The sequence below is a fragment of the Chrysemys picta genome, chromosome 24, assembly GCF_011386835.1.
Source record: "Chrysemys picta bellii isolate R12L10 chromosome 24, ASM1138683v2, whole genome shotgun sequence".
Classification (NCBI taxonomy): domain Eukaryota; kingdom Metazoa; phylum Chordata; order Testudines; family Emydidae; genus Chrysemys; species Chrysemys picta.
The window spans coordinates 17393917-17407202 of record NC_088814.1 but is presented as its reverse complement, the minus strand read 5'-3'; the positions used below and the strand labels follow the sequence as shown (position 1 = coordinate 17407202).

Below are 13286 nucleotides of genomic sequence, written 5' to 3'. Positions count from 1 at the left end.
GAATTTTATTTCTCTTCTCTATTTCAGTCCATTTGCCTGAGGCTATATCTTCATTGCAAAAACAGGTGTTTTTATGTCAAGATAACTAAATCGCAATAGCTATCCTGATGTAAATTCTTAGTGGAGACAAGATACAGTAGCTTTTAACTCGCTGTAGCTGAGGACAATCCCAGATGAGCAGTATAGGGTTGATCTCAACTAGCTACAGTTAAGGTAGACTTTAGTAAGGCATTTGATACGGTCTCGCATGATATTCTTATCGATAAACTAGGCAAGTACAAATTAGATGGGGCTACTATAAGGTGGGTGCATAACTGGCTGGATAACCGTACTCAGAGAGTTGTTATTAATGGTTCCCAATCCTGCTGGAAAGGCGTAACGAGTGGGGTACCGCAGGGGTCTGTTTTGGGACCGGCTCTGTTCAATATCTTCATCAACGACTTAGATATTGGCATAGAAAGTACGCTTATTAAGTTTGCGGATGATACCAAACTGGGAGGGATTGCAACTACTTTGGAGGACAGGGTCATAATTCAAAATGATCTGGACAAATTGGAGAAATGGTCTGAGTTAAACAGGATGAAGTTTAACAAAGACAAATGCAAAGTGCTCCACTTAGGAAGGAAAAATCAATTTCACACATACAGAATGGGAAAAGACTGTCTAGGAAGGAGTACGGCAGAAAGGGATCTAGGGGTTATAGTGGACCACAAGCTAAATATGAGTCAACAGTGTGATGCTGTTGCAAAAAAAGCAAACCTGATTCTGGGATGCATTAACAGGTGTGTTGTGAGCAAGACACAAGAAGTCATTCTTCCGCTCTACTCTGCTCTGGTTAGGCCTCAGCTGGAGTATTGTGTCCAGTTCTGGGCGCCGCATTTTAAAAAAGATGTGGAGAAATTGGAAAGGGTCCAAAGAAGAGCAACAAGAATGATTAAAGGTCTTGAGAACATGACCTATGAAGGAAGGCTGAAAGAACTGGGTTTGTTTAGTTTGGAAAAGAGAAGACTGAGAGGGGACATGATAGCAGTTTTCAGGTATCTAAAAGGGTGTCATAAGGAGGAGGGAGAGAACTTGTTCACCTTAGCCTCTAAGGATAGAACCAGAAACAATGGGCTTAAACTGCAGCAAGGGAGGTCTAGGTTGGACATTAGGAAAAAGTTCCTAACTGTCAGGGTGGTTAAACACTGGAACAAATTGCCTAGGGAGGTTGTGGAATCTCCGTCTCTGGAGATATTTAAGAGTAGGTTAGATAAATGTCTATCAGGGATGGTCTAGACAGTATTTGGTCCTGCCATGCGGGCAGGGGACTGGACTCGATGACCTCTCGAGGTCCCTTCCAGTCCTTGAATCTATGAATCTATGAATCTATGAAAGGTAAAAACAGCTACATCAATGTAAAAACTGCCTGTGCCTTGTCTTCACTGGGGTTTTACATGGAGAGAGCTATTTTGCAGTGAAGATAAAGCCTGAGCTTAGGATCTTATCTACTTTCCAGCTCATCTGCTCCAGCTGTTTACTCTGCTCCTGGGATCCTGAATGGTTTCAACAGCAAGCAGATGCAAAGTCAAAGACAGGGACCTATAGTGTCCCTTCCCATGTGAAAGGCTGCAGGAGAGATGTTTTTGTGAGGAAATCTCCATGGAGATTTGCCCACATTGTCCTATTGGAGGGAGTGGGTTTGCTCCTCCCAAAGATGGCATTCCCAAGGGAAATATGGCAGATCAGGGCTCTGCAGGAGGTCTGTCTTATTTGATCAATTATTTCAAGGCGTGCGCGATCCTTGATTCATTTGGGGGATTTTTATGCTGTCTTGGCAAATAATGAAGATACTATATTAATTTTTTCCCCATTTTTCTTTTTAAAAAAACATCTAGGAAATTTCACACAAAAATTCTTGTTAAAAACACGTGAGGGTTTGTGACAGAGTGGTCTGTCTCTTTAAAAACTTTTTTGAGGTGGGAGGGTTTTTTCCTTTCAGATTCAATTTTTTTCCCATGCTGGGTTTTCCTGTGTTGTGTAGTATGAGTGAATGAACATGATACCAGTGAAGTATAAAGGTAGCAAATTTGGCTTTTGTTTACTTTTTTCTTTTGGTTAATTACTGCAGCACTCCCTCTTCCTTGGACCCTTCCCAGAATACTAGGAAAAGAACAAATAGGCAAATACATATTCCTCTCTAAAAGCTACTGTTGGTGGTTGCCAGGCTGCTAATGACCAGAAGAGCTACAGCCAGATTAACAGGTGCACCAGTTTAGCAAATAGGCACCTGAGGCCTTAGGGGAGAAAAAGCAAAAACCTCTGAAGAAGGCGGCGGCTTACTAACTTGGAGTAGGTTCAGGACTCTAATATTACTTTGTGTTCAGATCCTTATGTTGTTATTTATAGTCATCTTTACTGAGTGTGGACTTGGTGTTTTTGTTTCTTTTCCCATTGAGGGGAGTCTATTTTATTTTACCTTGACTGGTCTGGAGCGCTTTTTTTTTTTTTTTTTTTTTAAATAAGTGACACACACACTTGGTCTTTAGGACATATGTGTCAGCTGTGGGATGTGGTTTAGATGCCAAATTTGGGCATGGATGGGAAACAAACAGTCTCTTAAAGAGATAGACCACCCTGTCACAAGCTTGAAAACTGAAGCACTCCAAAGTCAGCAGATGCCACATTTAAGATTGCACATGTAAAAAATATGCATGTAAATGGGCTTGTTCTAAATTTGACATTCAACTAAATTAACCACAAGCCACCCTTTCTCTTACTGCAGTTGCCTGCTTGCTCACTACACATCTTCCAACATCTGCAACCATAGGCGCCAATTCCATGGGTGCTCCGGGGATCAAGCACCCACCAAAAAAAATAGGGGGTGCTCAGCACTTGCAGGGTGGGATTAATCTTTTGTGGGGGCCCCCCTGCTCCACCCCTGCTTGGCCTCTTCTGCCCCCTCCCCCCCGAGGCCCTGCCTGACTCTTGCATGGGGGAAGTGGGGGGAGAGGAGCACCCACCAGTAAAAACACCAGCAAAACAAAAGTCAGCACCTGTGTCTGCAGCGAATGAGGTATGGGTCCTACAGGCAACAGCCTCATTCACTACACAACCCTGATTGTTCACTGGCACTATCCATCCTGTGCACTGAATGACATGATCCTATAGAAAAAAAACTGATCATGTAATTAAAGACAAACATAATGCATATGCACCAGGACGCAGAATTAAGGTTCACAGGCAACCTTAATTCTGGTATTTTCAAACTTTTGAGTTTGAAACCTCAGTAGCATTCTTTTAACATAATTTATTGTATATAGTATCCGATGTTTTTAAAAGAGAAAATATAATCCCCCCTTTATCACTTGCAACAATAGCAACTCCCAAGGTGAGTCCACTATGCCTGAGAGAGGAGGCACTGTTCATCACATTATGCCTGGCTTCAACAAGCAGGGAAAGAAAGAAGAGGGGACGTTGTGTGATTGGAGTCCCTTCATGTAACTCCTGTCCACATAATTGCCAAGAGTCACTTGCTACTCATTGGTGTGATGATTAAGAAGTGCCAGCCTATGCCCCTTTAACGGCATTGTCTATTCCCAGGGAGGAAGGTCAAACTTTAAATCATTTGTGTATTGGAAGCCAATGAGGTCACTGAGATCAGAGCAAAATAGAAATAATTGAACTGAAATAGTGATGAATAAGATCCTTAATAGAGCTGTGCAAATACCTTTTCTATTTTCTGGCCAAACTGAAAAATGGGGTGAGGGTGGGGGTGGGGTGGGAGAATCACTTCAAGTTGGCCTGAAAATAATTTTTTTCAAAATTTTCGGCAAACTGAACAAATTTTGTTCACACTAAAACAAAACATTGTTTCATTTTTGAGATTAGCCTTTTTAAAAATAACATTGAGGTACAATTCAAACAAAAAGTCATTTTGAACTAGAAAAAATGTTTCGGTCAACCCAAATTTGCATTTTTCAGCCGAAAAAAGTTTCAGATAAAAACTTTCACTCAGGTCTAGTCCTTGAAACCTGGTTGCTTTAAGTCACATGGGTTTTCAGCAATTATGCATTCATGCAAGCTGATATTGAATAGAAATTCCCAATGAAATCATAACTACATGTAATCTTTGCTGTTTGTGTCAAGGCGAATGAAAGTAAATGATGTTCAAGTGTGATTAATATTTCCATAATCTCAATTTGTTATTTTAACAGGGATTTATCCTGCAACAAAATCCTGTTTATTGAGAAACATGCATTTGAGCCTCTACCTTTTTTGCAGTATATGTAAGTTATAAAAATGACTTTATAGTGTTCTGTATAGTAAGCAATGTTTACTGAAGTCTGTCTACATCTATGTAACCTGTCTAGTGGTAGAATCAATTCTAGTGGTAGTATTTTGTCCCAATTAGCTTTATAAGTGTGACTGAAGTTATACTACTAGAAGACAGACTGATATATAGCTAGAGAGACACCTATAGGTGGTTGTCCATATACAGATTTAGCTGAGGTTGTTTCTTAAAGGTTTACTATATCCTGGAACAGAAAGAGATTAACCACATGTGCATTTCACTTCCTCTATTTGACGAGCTAAACAAATGCAGAAAGTAACAGAATTTCCTCACTAATCCACCTGGGATTTGCATATTCCCTACCAATCAAAATTGCTAACTACTAAATTCCTATCCAACAGGCTGGATTTATTTCTACAATTGTTTCTTTTCCCAGAAACCTTGGCGGTAATCTCATTACAGAGCTTCGTTACGGGACATTCCAGGCCTGGCATGGGATGCAGTTTTTGCAGAAATTGTAAGTGTAAGATTGAGATTATTTGAGGGTGGGTTCTTTTTACAGGATCTTTGGTTCTCCAATGGCGTTCCTCACAACATGGCTCTGCACGCTGCCAGACTCATGTGAGACAGCACAGGAAGCTCCTAGCAAACCTGCTGTGGGGGGTGGGCACTGCCTAAGGTTGTGCCAGTGCCAGGTGGGAGAGCAGAAGAAGGAAAAGGGTGCTCACAAGAAGATAGGGAGGATGGAGGGATAGAGAAAAAATCCCCTCCCTCTCGAAAACCACGAGAGAGCAATAGCCGCTCCCTAGGAGACAAGTTGCAGAAGGACCACCAGTCTCAGGGCCTTCAGCCCTTGCCTACAGCAGGAGCATTTATTTCATAGGCCTCAGCACCTGGGGGCAGGTCAATGTTTAAGGCCTCAGTCTGGATGGCTGAAGCCCAAGAACGTGTTGAGCTCAGCTCATTCTCAGAAAGAGCATTAGTGAAGTGCAGAGTGACTTTATACTCTGCAGTGGCTGCCACAGGCTGCGCAGCTCCCCTGTAACAAGGGTGAAGGGCTGACTGTAGCCCCAACCTCCACACAACAGCAGAGGGCAAGAGAAGCTTGGAGGTGGCCAAGGAAGAATGAGGAGAGTCAGTGTGGAAAGATGGAGAATGTGACCCAGATGTCAAAAGCTGCAGGGCAGCCAGCCACCCCAACAGCCCTGGGAAGTGATAGAGGGCCCAAGTGGCTAAGTGGGGGGAGCAAGGAGGGAGTGGAGACAGGCCAGAGGCTGAGGGAAGCTGAAGGTGTAGGGCGGCTTGGAAATGTTCCATCAAAATGTTTTTTCAACAGGAAATTGGGTTTTTGACTGAAAGAAATTTTCAAGAAAAGTGTCTGCTTTCCTCAAAATTCCAGTATTTCGTCAGAAAACCAAAAATATGTGGCCAAAACAAAAAAAAATCTATTTTCAACAGCTTTGGGCCAAAACTTTTTATTTTTGTGGTCTTCGGATTTTCAATAAAAAGTCCATTTTTTCCACAGAAAACGTCAATGAAAACAAATATTTATGTTTCACTGAAATTTTTTGTGGAAAAGCCGCCTCCAATTTTCCAACCAGCTCTACAAAGCAGCATTTTTAAAAGCAAAGAGAGCAGTTTTGAACTGTATCCTGAAATAAACAGAGAGCCATTGGACTTTGAAGACTGAGCATGATGAAGCCAAGGTTGATATGTACAAGGGGGTAGGCTACAGCTTTCTGCTTTCATTGGAGACTGCAAAGCCGGAATGTTAAGGGTTGCAATAAATCAGATGGAGGTGTGGAGGACAATTCCAGCAGATGTATGGCATACTTGGGGGACAGGCAGGTTTACAAACTGGGGAAATGGGGGAAGACAGAGAGTTCAGAGTCAAAGATGACATTAAAGTCATGGATGATGGACGCAAATGAGCTGAGGAGGAAAATAGAAGAATGGTATTTTCCAGGAGAAGCATTTTGTTTTTTAGATCTTTAGCTGAATATACCCAGGGCCAATGTTCCCTCTAATTTTTCCCATCCATGTGCAGAATGAATTTTGCTATGTGCACCAATATGGAGGTGATGTGTGGCAAGGATGGGGCTGAGGAGTTTGGAGTGTGGGAAGGGGTTCAGGGCTGGAGCAGAGGGTTGAGGTGTGGGGGGTGAGGGCTCCAGCTGGGGGTGCAGGCTCTGGAGTGTGGCCGGGGATGAGAGGTTTGGGATGTGGGCTCTGGGGTGGGGCAGGGGAGACAGGACTCCACCCAGCCCTCTCTCCCCACACTAGCGCCTGGGCTGGGGCTGGGGGAGAGGTGCCTCTCCCCGCCTAATTTCACTCTAAGCTGTGCGGCCATGCAGCAGGCTATAAAGGGCCGTGCAGCCACAGGAGCCTGGAGAGGAGAGAGGTAGGGGGTGGACAGGGACTGGGGAGGGGAGCAAGTTGCGACATGCAGGGCTGCTGCGGGCCTCTCCCCCAGCCCTGGAGCTCCATGCTGCAGGTGGGGGGGGGGTCCCTCTCCTAGAGCTCACTGCTGCCAGCGGGGAGAGCGGGGCCCCTTCCCCAGAGTTCACTGCTGCCAGCAGGGGGAGGGCTAGGGGGAGTCCTCTGGCCCCAGCCCCGGGGCAGCCTGCACCCCAAACTCCTCATCCCCGGCCCCACCCCACAGTCTGCACCCCCAGCTGGAGTCTTCACCCCCCCACACACACACATTCCAATGCTCTGCCCAAGCCCTTGAGCCCTCTCCCACACCCTGAACCCCTCATCCCCAGCCCCACCCCAGAGCCATCACCCCCAGCCAGAGCACTCACACACACCCCGCACTCCAACCCTCTGCCCCAGCCCTGAGCCCCCCTCCCACACTCCAAACCCCTTGGCCCCACCCCCACCACACATCACCTCCATATCGGTGCACATAACAAAATTCATTCCGCACATTAGAGGGAACATTGCTCCCCACCACAGCAGCTCTGGGGCTTGGGCTGGGGCCGGGGCCAGGAGAGAGGCGACTCTCCCCGCTAGAGCAACTCTGGGGCTGGGGGAGTCCTCCTCTCTCCCTGCCACAGCCCCAGGGCTGGGAGGGAGAGGCGTGTCTCCTCCCCGCACCGCAGCCCTTGGTGGACTCCTGCGTGGCTGTGCAAGCGGGAACTTAGGCCAGGGCCCTGTGTCTTTCCTGATTCTGCATCTGTGAATTCCCTCCCAAAGTCATGCCTTACTGCAGAATTGGATTCCAGCTTTTAAATGTTCATCCGAAAGCCTGCCTCGGATGCTTAGAACTTAGACAAACTTTTATCTTTCAGGCTGAAATGTGCCAGATTGGTTCTCAGCTTGAGAGTGAATTCTTTGGGGAAATCTGAGCAAAAACCATGCAGCCATTTTTGAATATAAAAACCATGAAAAAAACCCACTTCTGCCATTCATACATATGGGCCTTGTTCTCATTGACTCCTTTACATCGCACTGGCAGCATAAAGGAGCATTTACATAGGGCCTTAATCTACATCAGAATCAGGTCCAATGTGCACAACAGTTTTTGGACAGCTCTAATATTCAATGGTTAGAAACTTGCCCTCTAGCAGGAAGGAAGTCCCAGGTCCCAGATGTGCCTCTCAGGGGGTCCAGTAGAAATTCACTGTGATTTGGGTGAGTTATTGGGTTTGAAAAGCACCATTGCCTTTGTCCTACGTTGAGCTTTTACTATCTCCTACTGCACATCTCATGGGACCTGAGTGGATTTTTGGTTTCCAGGCACATGGATTTGTGTATCCGGGGGAGGGATGCACATATATGCAGTCTTCCTACACACACACACACACACCATGCAGGCTACTGCCTATGACACAAACACATACCATTTGTAGGCACCCATATATAAGCTAGGCAAGCATAAAGCACATGTACACATGCGCCACACACACTATAGCTGCCAGCGCATGTGCACCATGCTCCCCGCACGGTCTCAGCTTCAGCCCTGGGGTTTATCTGTGCAGAGTGGACAGGCTGAGGGCACTGAGCTCTCAGGCCTTCTTGGCCAACAAGCAGGTGCACTTGGGTGCAGGCCGCTGACCTTTGCTCTAAGGTTTGGAAGAAGCTCTTGCCTCACCCCTGCATTATTCTGGACAGAACTTGTTTGGGGAGCAGGGAGAAGCCAGCTGCACAAGACAAAGGAGACAAAGAAGGCTATCCTGCCTTCTCCTGGATCAGGGTATTGCCTCTCCACTCCTGAGCACAGAAGAAGTCCTGCAAAGACACCGATCTTTGCTCTGGCTGGATTCAAGGTTGTTTCTTACTACCCCTCAAGGAACTCAGCCATAAAAGCAATCGCAGCAAAAGTCAAAGGGCCCTGACCCCACCCCACCCCCACCCCCCCACAGGCAGCCAAAAAAGGCCAAGATGTTTAGAAGTAGGTGGCTAGCGTTAAGTTCCAGGGTCCATAACTAGGCACCTAAACAAGTGGGTTGATTTCCCCAAGTGCTGAGTGCCCCCTGCTGCCCCTGGACCCAGTGATATTTTCATTTTCAGGCAAACGTACAGAAGAAACAAATAAGTAACAGAGGAAAAAGCCTGAGTAATGTGTATGAACATTGTTAGCCAACACACTTACTTTCCTAGCTCACTCAGCTCTGGTGCTGTTTCGTTGATTTTTCAGGGTCCTAAGCCATAATCCGTTGTCAATCATTGCTGACACATCATTTTTTGAATTGCCCTCACTGAAGTATCTGTAAGTATTGACTTGACTCAATGTTACCCTCATTTATAAAGCAGATCTTTGGCTCTGTTTCTCCACTCCCATGCATGGGACGGGCCCCCTAGCCCCTGTAGTCCTCAGAGCACAGGGGCTGGCACAAATAACACTGAAGGGAGCAGAGAGAGGTAGGGGCAGAGTCATTCCACTCCATCCCCACACAAGCCATGCTGTAAATGAATAGACTGGCCCAAAGAGATCAGATGGATCAGAGATCTTGCAGCTGAAGATGGTACTTCACAGCAGGTCTTGGAGATTAGGAGGTCAGTTCTGTACTGGACAGGAGGTCTCTGCAGAAGAGAATGCTGGTTTTTCTACTTGGGCTGATTGAAAGATAGGAGTCTGGGTGCTATTGACGATTCCAGAGGGTTAATATGAGGGGAAGTACAAGCTGCTCTATGTGGTGGGTGGCTGATTAGTTTTGCCTTTAGTTTTGATTTCATACCAAGGTTCTTGATTGGCTACTGTTTTTGTATTGGCGCCCCCTTGTGTCAGTGCATTTTATGCCAGAAGTTCTGGTGATCATACTCTCCCCACATCACAGCCCCAAAGCACTGAGGGAGTACAAGGCAACAACTACCTTTCTGTTGTCCTTGGGTGATGATTACACTGAACATTTTCAGCTAGGGTGACCAGATGTCCCGATTTTATAGGGACAGTCCCGATTTTTGGGTCTTTTTCTTATATAGGCTCCTATTACCCCCCACCCCCGTCCCGATTTTTTCACATTTGCTGTCTGGTCACCCTATTTTCAGCTCCCACAATCCCACAGGCCAGGGATTCAGGCATCTTATTTGCAGAGGTTCTTTTATCTCTGGGATATCTACTTCCACTGCACAAACAGATCATGGGTTTCCATTCTGTGCATTTCTCCTGTTAACTGATATCATTTTGCTGTGGCTGTTGAGAGATGGCATCATACCAGTTGTTTGCTCTCACTGCATGGAACTTGATTCAGACAGTACAGGGAGCTCTTGGGAAAAGGTTATTGTTTATAAAATTATACACAGGGGTTAGTAAAAACCATAATCTCACGTGTACAGCTCTGAATTTCTTGGCAGCCTCTGTCTATCTAAGATACTTAAATGGCTCCCACTACCATGATGTCTGCTCCCCTCACACTCTAACATATTTATCTGCACACCCTAGGAGATAGGACAGCACTGTTCTCCTCATTGTACAGAGGAGGCAGAGAGAGACTAAATGACTGCCACAGTCATGTACGGAGTCAGTGACAAAGCAAGGAACTGAACCTAGGTCTCCTCTGCTGGCATCCTAACCAATGAACCAGCCTTCTTCCCATAGGCAAGGCTCTGTCACAATGGCATTTCTTATTCCTTTCTCAGTCGGCAGCACGCAGTATCCCGGAATAGAAACAGATTCATCATCTTCCTTTACTATTTTCAGAACTTTGTTCATTCATCTAGGATGTGTAGGAAACTGAAGCAATGGGTTTTCCTTCACTTTGGCCTATATTTTTTGTATTGCTCCATGCATGTGAGTCGGTGTCATTTTACTGCATATTTCTTATTTCATTCCCATGTGCAATGCTCCCAACCCCTTATCTATGGACTCCACACTTACAGCCAGGGGAGAGGGATCTTCATATCCACGAGGGTTGAGTGGAAAAGATTTGTACTTTGTGTTTCTGGGAGTTTCTGCGTTCAGATGGAACACAGTGTCACATGCAATACAAGTCACATGGCCTTCATTTCTCACTCCATTCTGCTGATTCAAAGTCAGTCTTCTGGCTGGTTTCAGAGTTGTAGCATGTTAGTCTGTATCAGCAAAAACAACGAGGAATCCTTGTGGCACCTTTGAGACTAACAAATTTATTTGGGCATAAGCTTTCATGGACTAAAACCCACTTCATCAGATGCATGCAGTGGAAAATATAGTAGAGAGGTATAAATACAGGCTGTGTATCATAGGTCTAGTAACATTAGTGTGACAGATTCTCAGCTGCTCTAGCTCCACTGAAGACAGAGAAAGGGGGGAGGGATAGTTCAGTGGTTTAAGCATTGGCCTTCCAAACCCAGGGTTATGAGTTCAAGTCTTGAGGAGGCCATTTAGGGGACTAGGGTAAAAATCCATCTGGGGATTGGTCCTGCTTTGAGTAGGGGGTTGGACTAGATGACCTCCTGAGGTCCCTTCTAACCCTATGATAACACAAGCCAATGGCTGGAACTTGAAGATAGACAAATTCAGACTGGAAATAAGGTGTACATTTTTGACAGTGAGAATAATGAACCGTTGGAACAATTTACCAAGGGTGGTGGGGGATTCTACAACCTGACAATTTTTAAATCCAGATTGGACGCTTTTCTAACAGACCACAGTCTAAATTAGGAGACAACGCTTAGTGATCTTTTCAACTGTCTCTTGGATAAAATACAGGCTGTTCTTTACATTTCTTATGGATTTTAGCGGTTGGGGTTGGCCATTCAGCTTGTGAGAGTGGATTTGGGAAAATCATTTCCTTCTCCTTTGCTTAGCTGTGAGAGAGCCCGCTGAGAGAGGAAGGGGGATCCTGGCAGTAAGGCCCTGCACTGGGTGGGATGTAGGAGACATCGCTTCTGTTCTCAGCTCTGCCACAGACTTCCTGTGGGAGGCTACACAAGTCACTTCCTCTCTCTGTGCCTCCGTTCCCCACCTGCTAATAGATCTGATACCTCTCCAGGGAGTTGGGTGGGTTTATTCAGTGGCATAGAGGAAGCACTTGGGTGCTATGGTGGCTGTTAGCCTCCACGTAGATAAAATAGCTACTCTTCCTCCTCCTCCTCCTCAGACTTCCCCTCCTCCTGGGGTTTGAATTTGAGGCCTTCTCAGACACCTACACTACGAAATTAGGTCGAATTTATAGAAGCCGGTTTTATACAGTTGATTGTGTGTGTCCCCACATAAAATGCTCTAAGTGCATTAAGTCGGCGGACCGCGTCCACAGTACCGAGGCTAGCGTCGACTTCCGGAGTGTTGCACTATGGGTAGCTATCCCACAGTTCCCGCAGTCTCCGCCACCCATTGGAATTCTGGGTTGAGATTCCAATGCCTGATGATGCAAAAAGAGTGTCGCGGGGGTATCTGGGTGCATGTCGTCAGCCCCTCCCCCTCCATCAGAGCAATGCAGACAATCGATTTGCACCTTTTTACCTGGGTTACCTGTGCAGACAACATACCACGGCAAGCATGGAGCCCGCTCAGCTCAGCTCAGCTCACCGTCACCATATGTCATCTGGGTGCCGGCAGACGTGGTACTGCATTGCTACACAGCAGCAGCTAATTGCCTTTTGGCAGTAGACGGTGCAGTATGACTGGTAGCCATCATCGGCTATCTGGGTGCTGGCAGATGTGGGTCTGCATTGCTACACAGCAGAAGCTCCTTGCCTTTTGGCAGTGGATGGTGTATTACGAATGATATCCGTCATCGTCGTATTCCTCAGTGAGTTCAATCAGAGGCACCTGGGCAGACATGTTTTGTCTCCTGGAGACTCAGTCCTGCCGGCAGTCCTATTGAACCATCTTGACGATGATGGCTAGCAGTCATAGTACAGTATCTTCTGCCAAGCACCCAGAAGATGCCGATGGCGATCAGTCATGCTGCACTGTCTGCTGCCAGTTTAAGAGGTAAAAAATAGATGGACCAGATTTGTTCTGTATTCATTTGCTTCCCCCTCCCTCCGTGAAATCAACGGCCTGCTAAACCCAGGGTTTTGAGTTCAATCTTTTGGGGGGCCATTCTGTGTGACAGTTGTCTGTGTTTCTCCCTGATGCACAGCCACCTTTGTTGATTTTAATTCCCTGTACCTGTAAGCCATGTCATCACTCGCCCCTCCCTCCCTCCGTCAGACACTAGTTTTGTGCCTTTTTTCAGCCCAGACGCCATAGCACTGGGATCATGGAGCCCGCTCAGATCACCGCAGCAATTATGAGCACTATGAACACCACGCGCATTGTCCTGGAGTATATACAGAGCCAGGACATGCCAAAGCAAAACCAGGACCAGCCGAGGAGGCAATTGCAGCGCGGCGACGAGAGTGATGAGGAAATTGACATGGACATAGACCTCTCACAAAGTACAGGCCCCAGCAATGTGCAAATCATGGTGTTACTGGGGCAGGTTCATGCCGTGGAACGCCGATTCTGGGCCCAGGAAACAAGCACAGACTGGTGGGACCGCATCGTGTTGCAGGTGTGACACGATTCCCAGTGGCTGTGAAACTTCCACATGCGTAAGGGCACTTTCATGGAACTTTGTGACTTGTTTCCCCTGCCCTG

The 13286-nt window shown here is 46.4% G+C and overlaps 1 protein-coding gene across 7 annotated transcripts in view; it reads left to right on the top strand.

The window, feature by feature from the left end:
• The window catches only part of LOC101948250 (leucine-rich repeat-containing protein 37A-like), a 58085-nt gene that overhangs the window by 19217 nt on the left and 25582 nt on the right, over positions 1–13286 (top strand). For 2 of the 7 annotated variants that reach the window (XM_065577616.1, XM_065577620.1), the window contains exons 4-7: positions 2111–2331; positions 4197–4268; positions 4710–4790; positions 8916–8987. In XM_065577616.1, coding sequence (XP_065433688.1) covers positions 4771–4790; positions 8916–8987 — 92 coding nt within the window. In that variant the 5' untranslated portion in view covers positions 2111–2331; positions 4197–4268; positions 4710–4770. The remainder of the gene's footprint in view (positions 1–2110; positions 2332–4196; positions 4269–4709; positions 4791–8915; positions 8988–13286) is intronic. The other 5 variants (XM_065577617.1, XM_065577615.1, XM_065577614.1 and 2 more) reach the window with 3 other exon arrangements.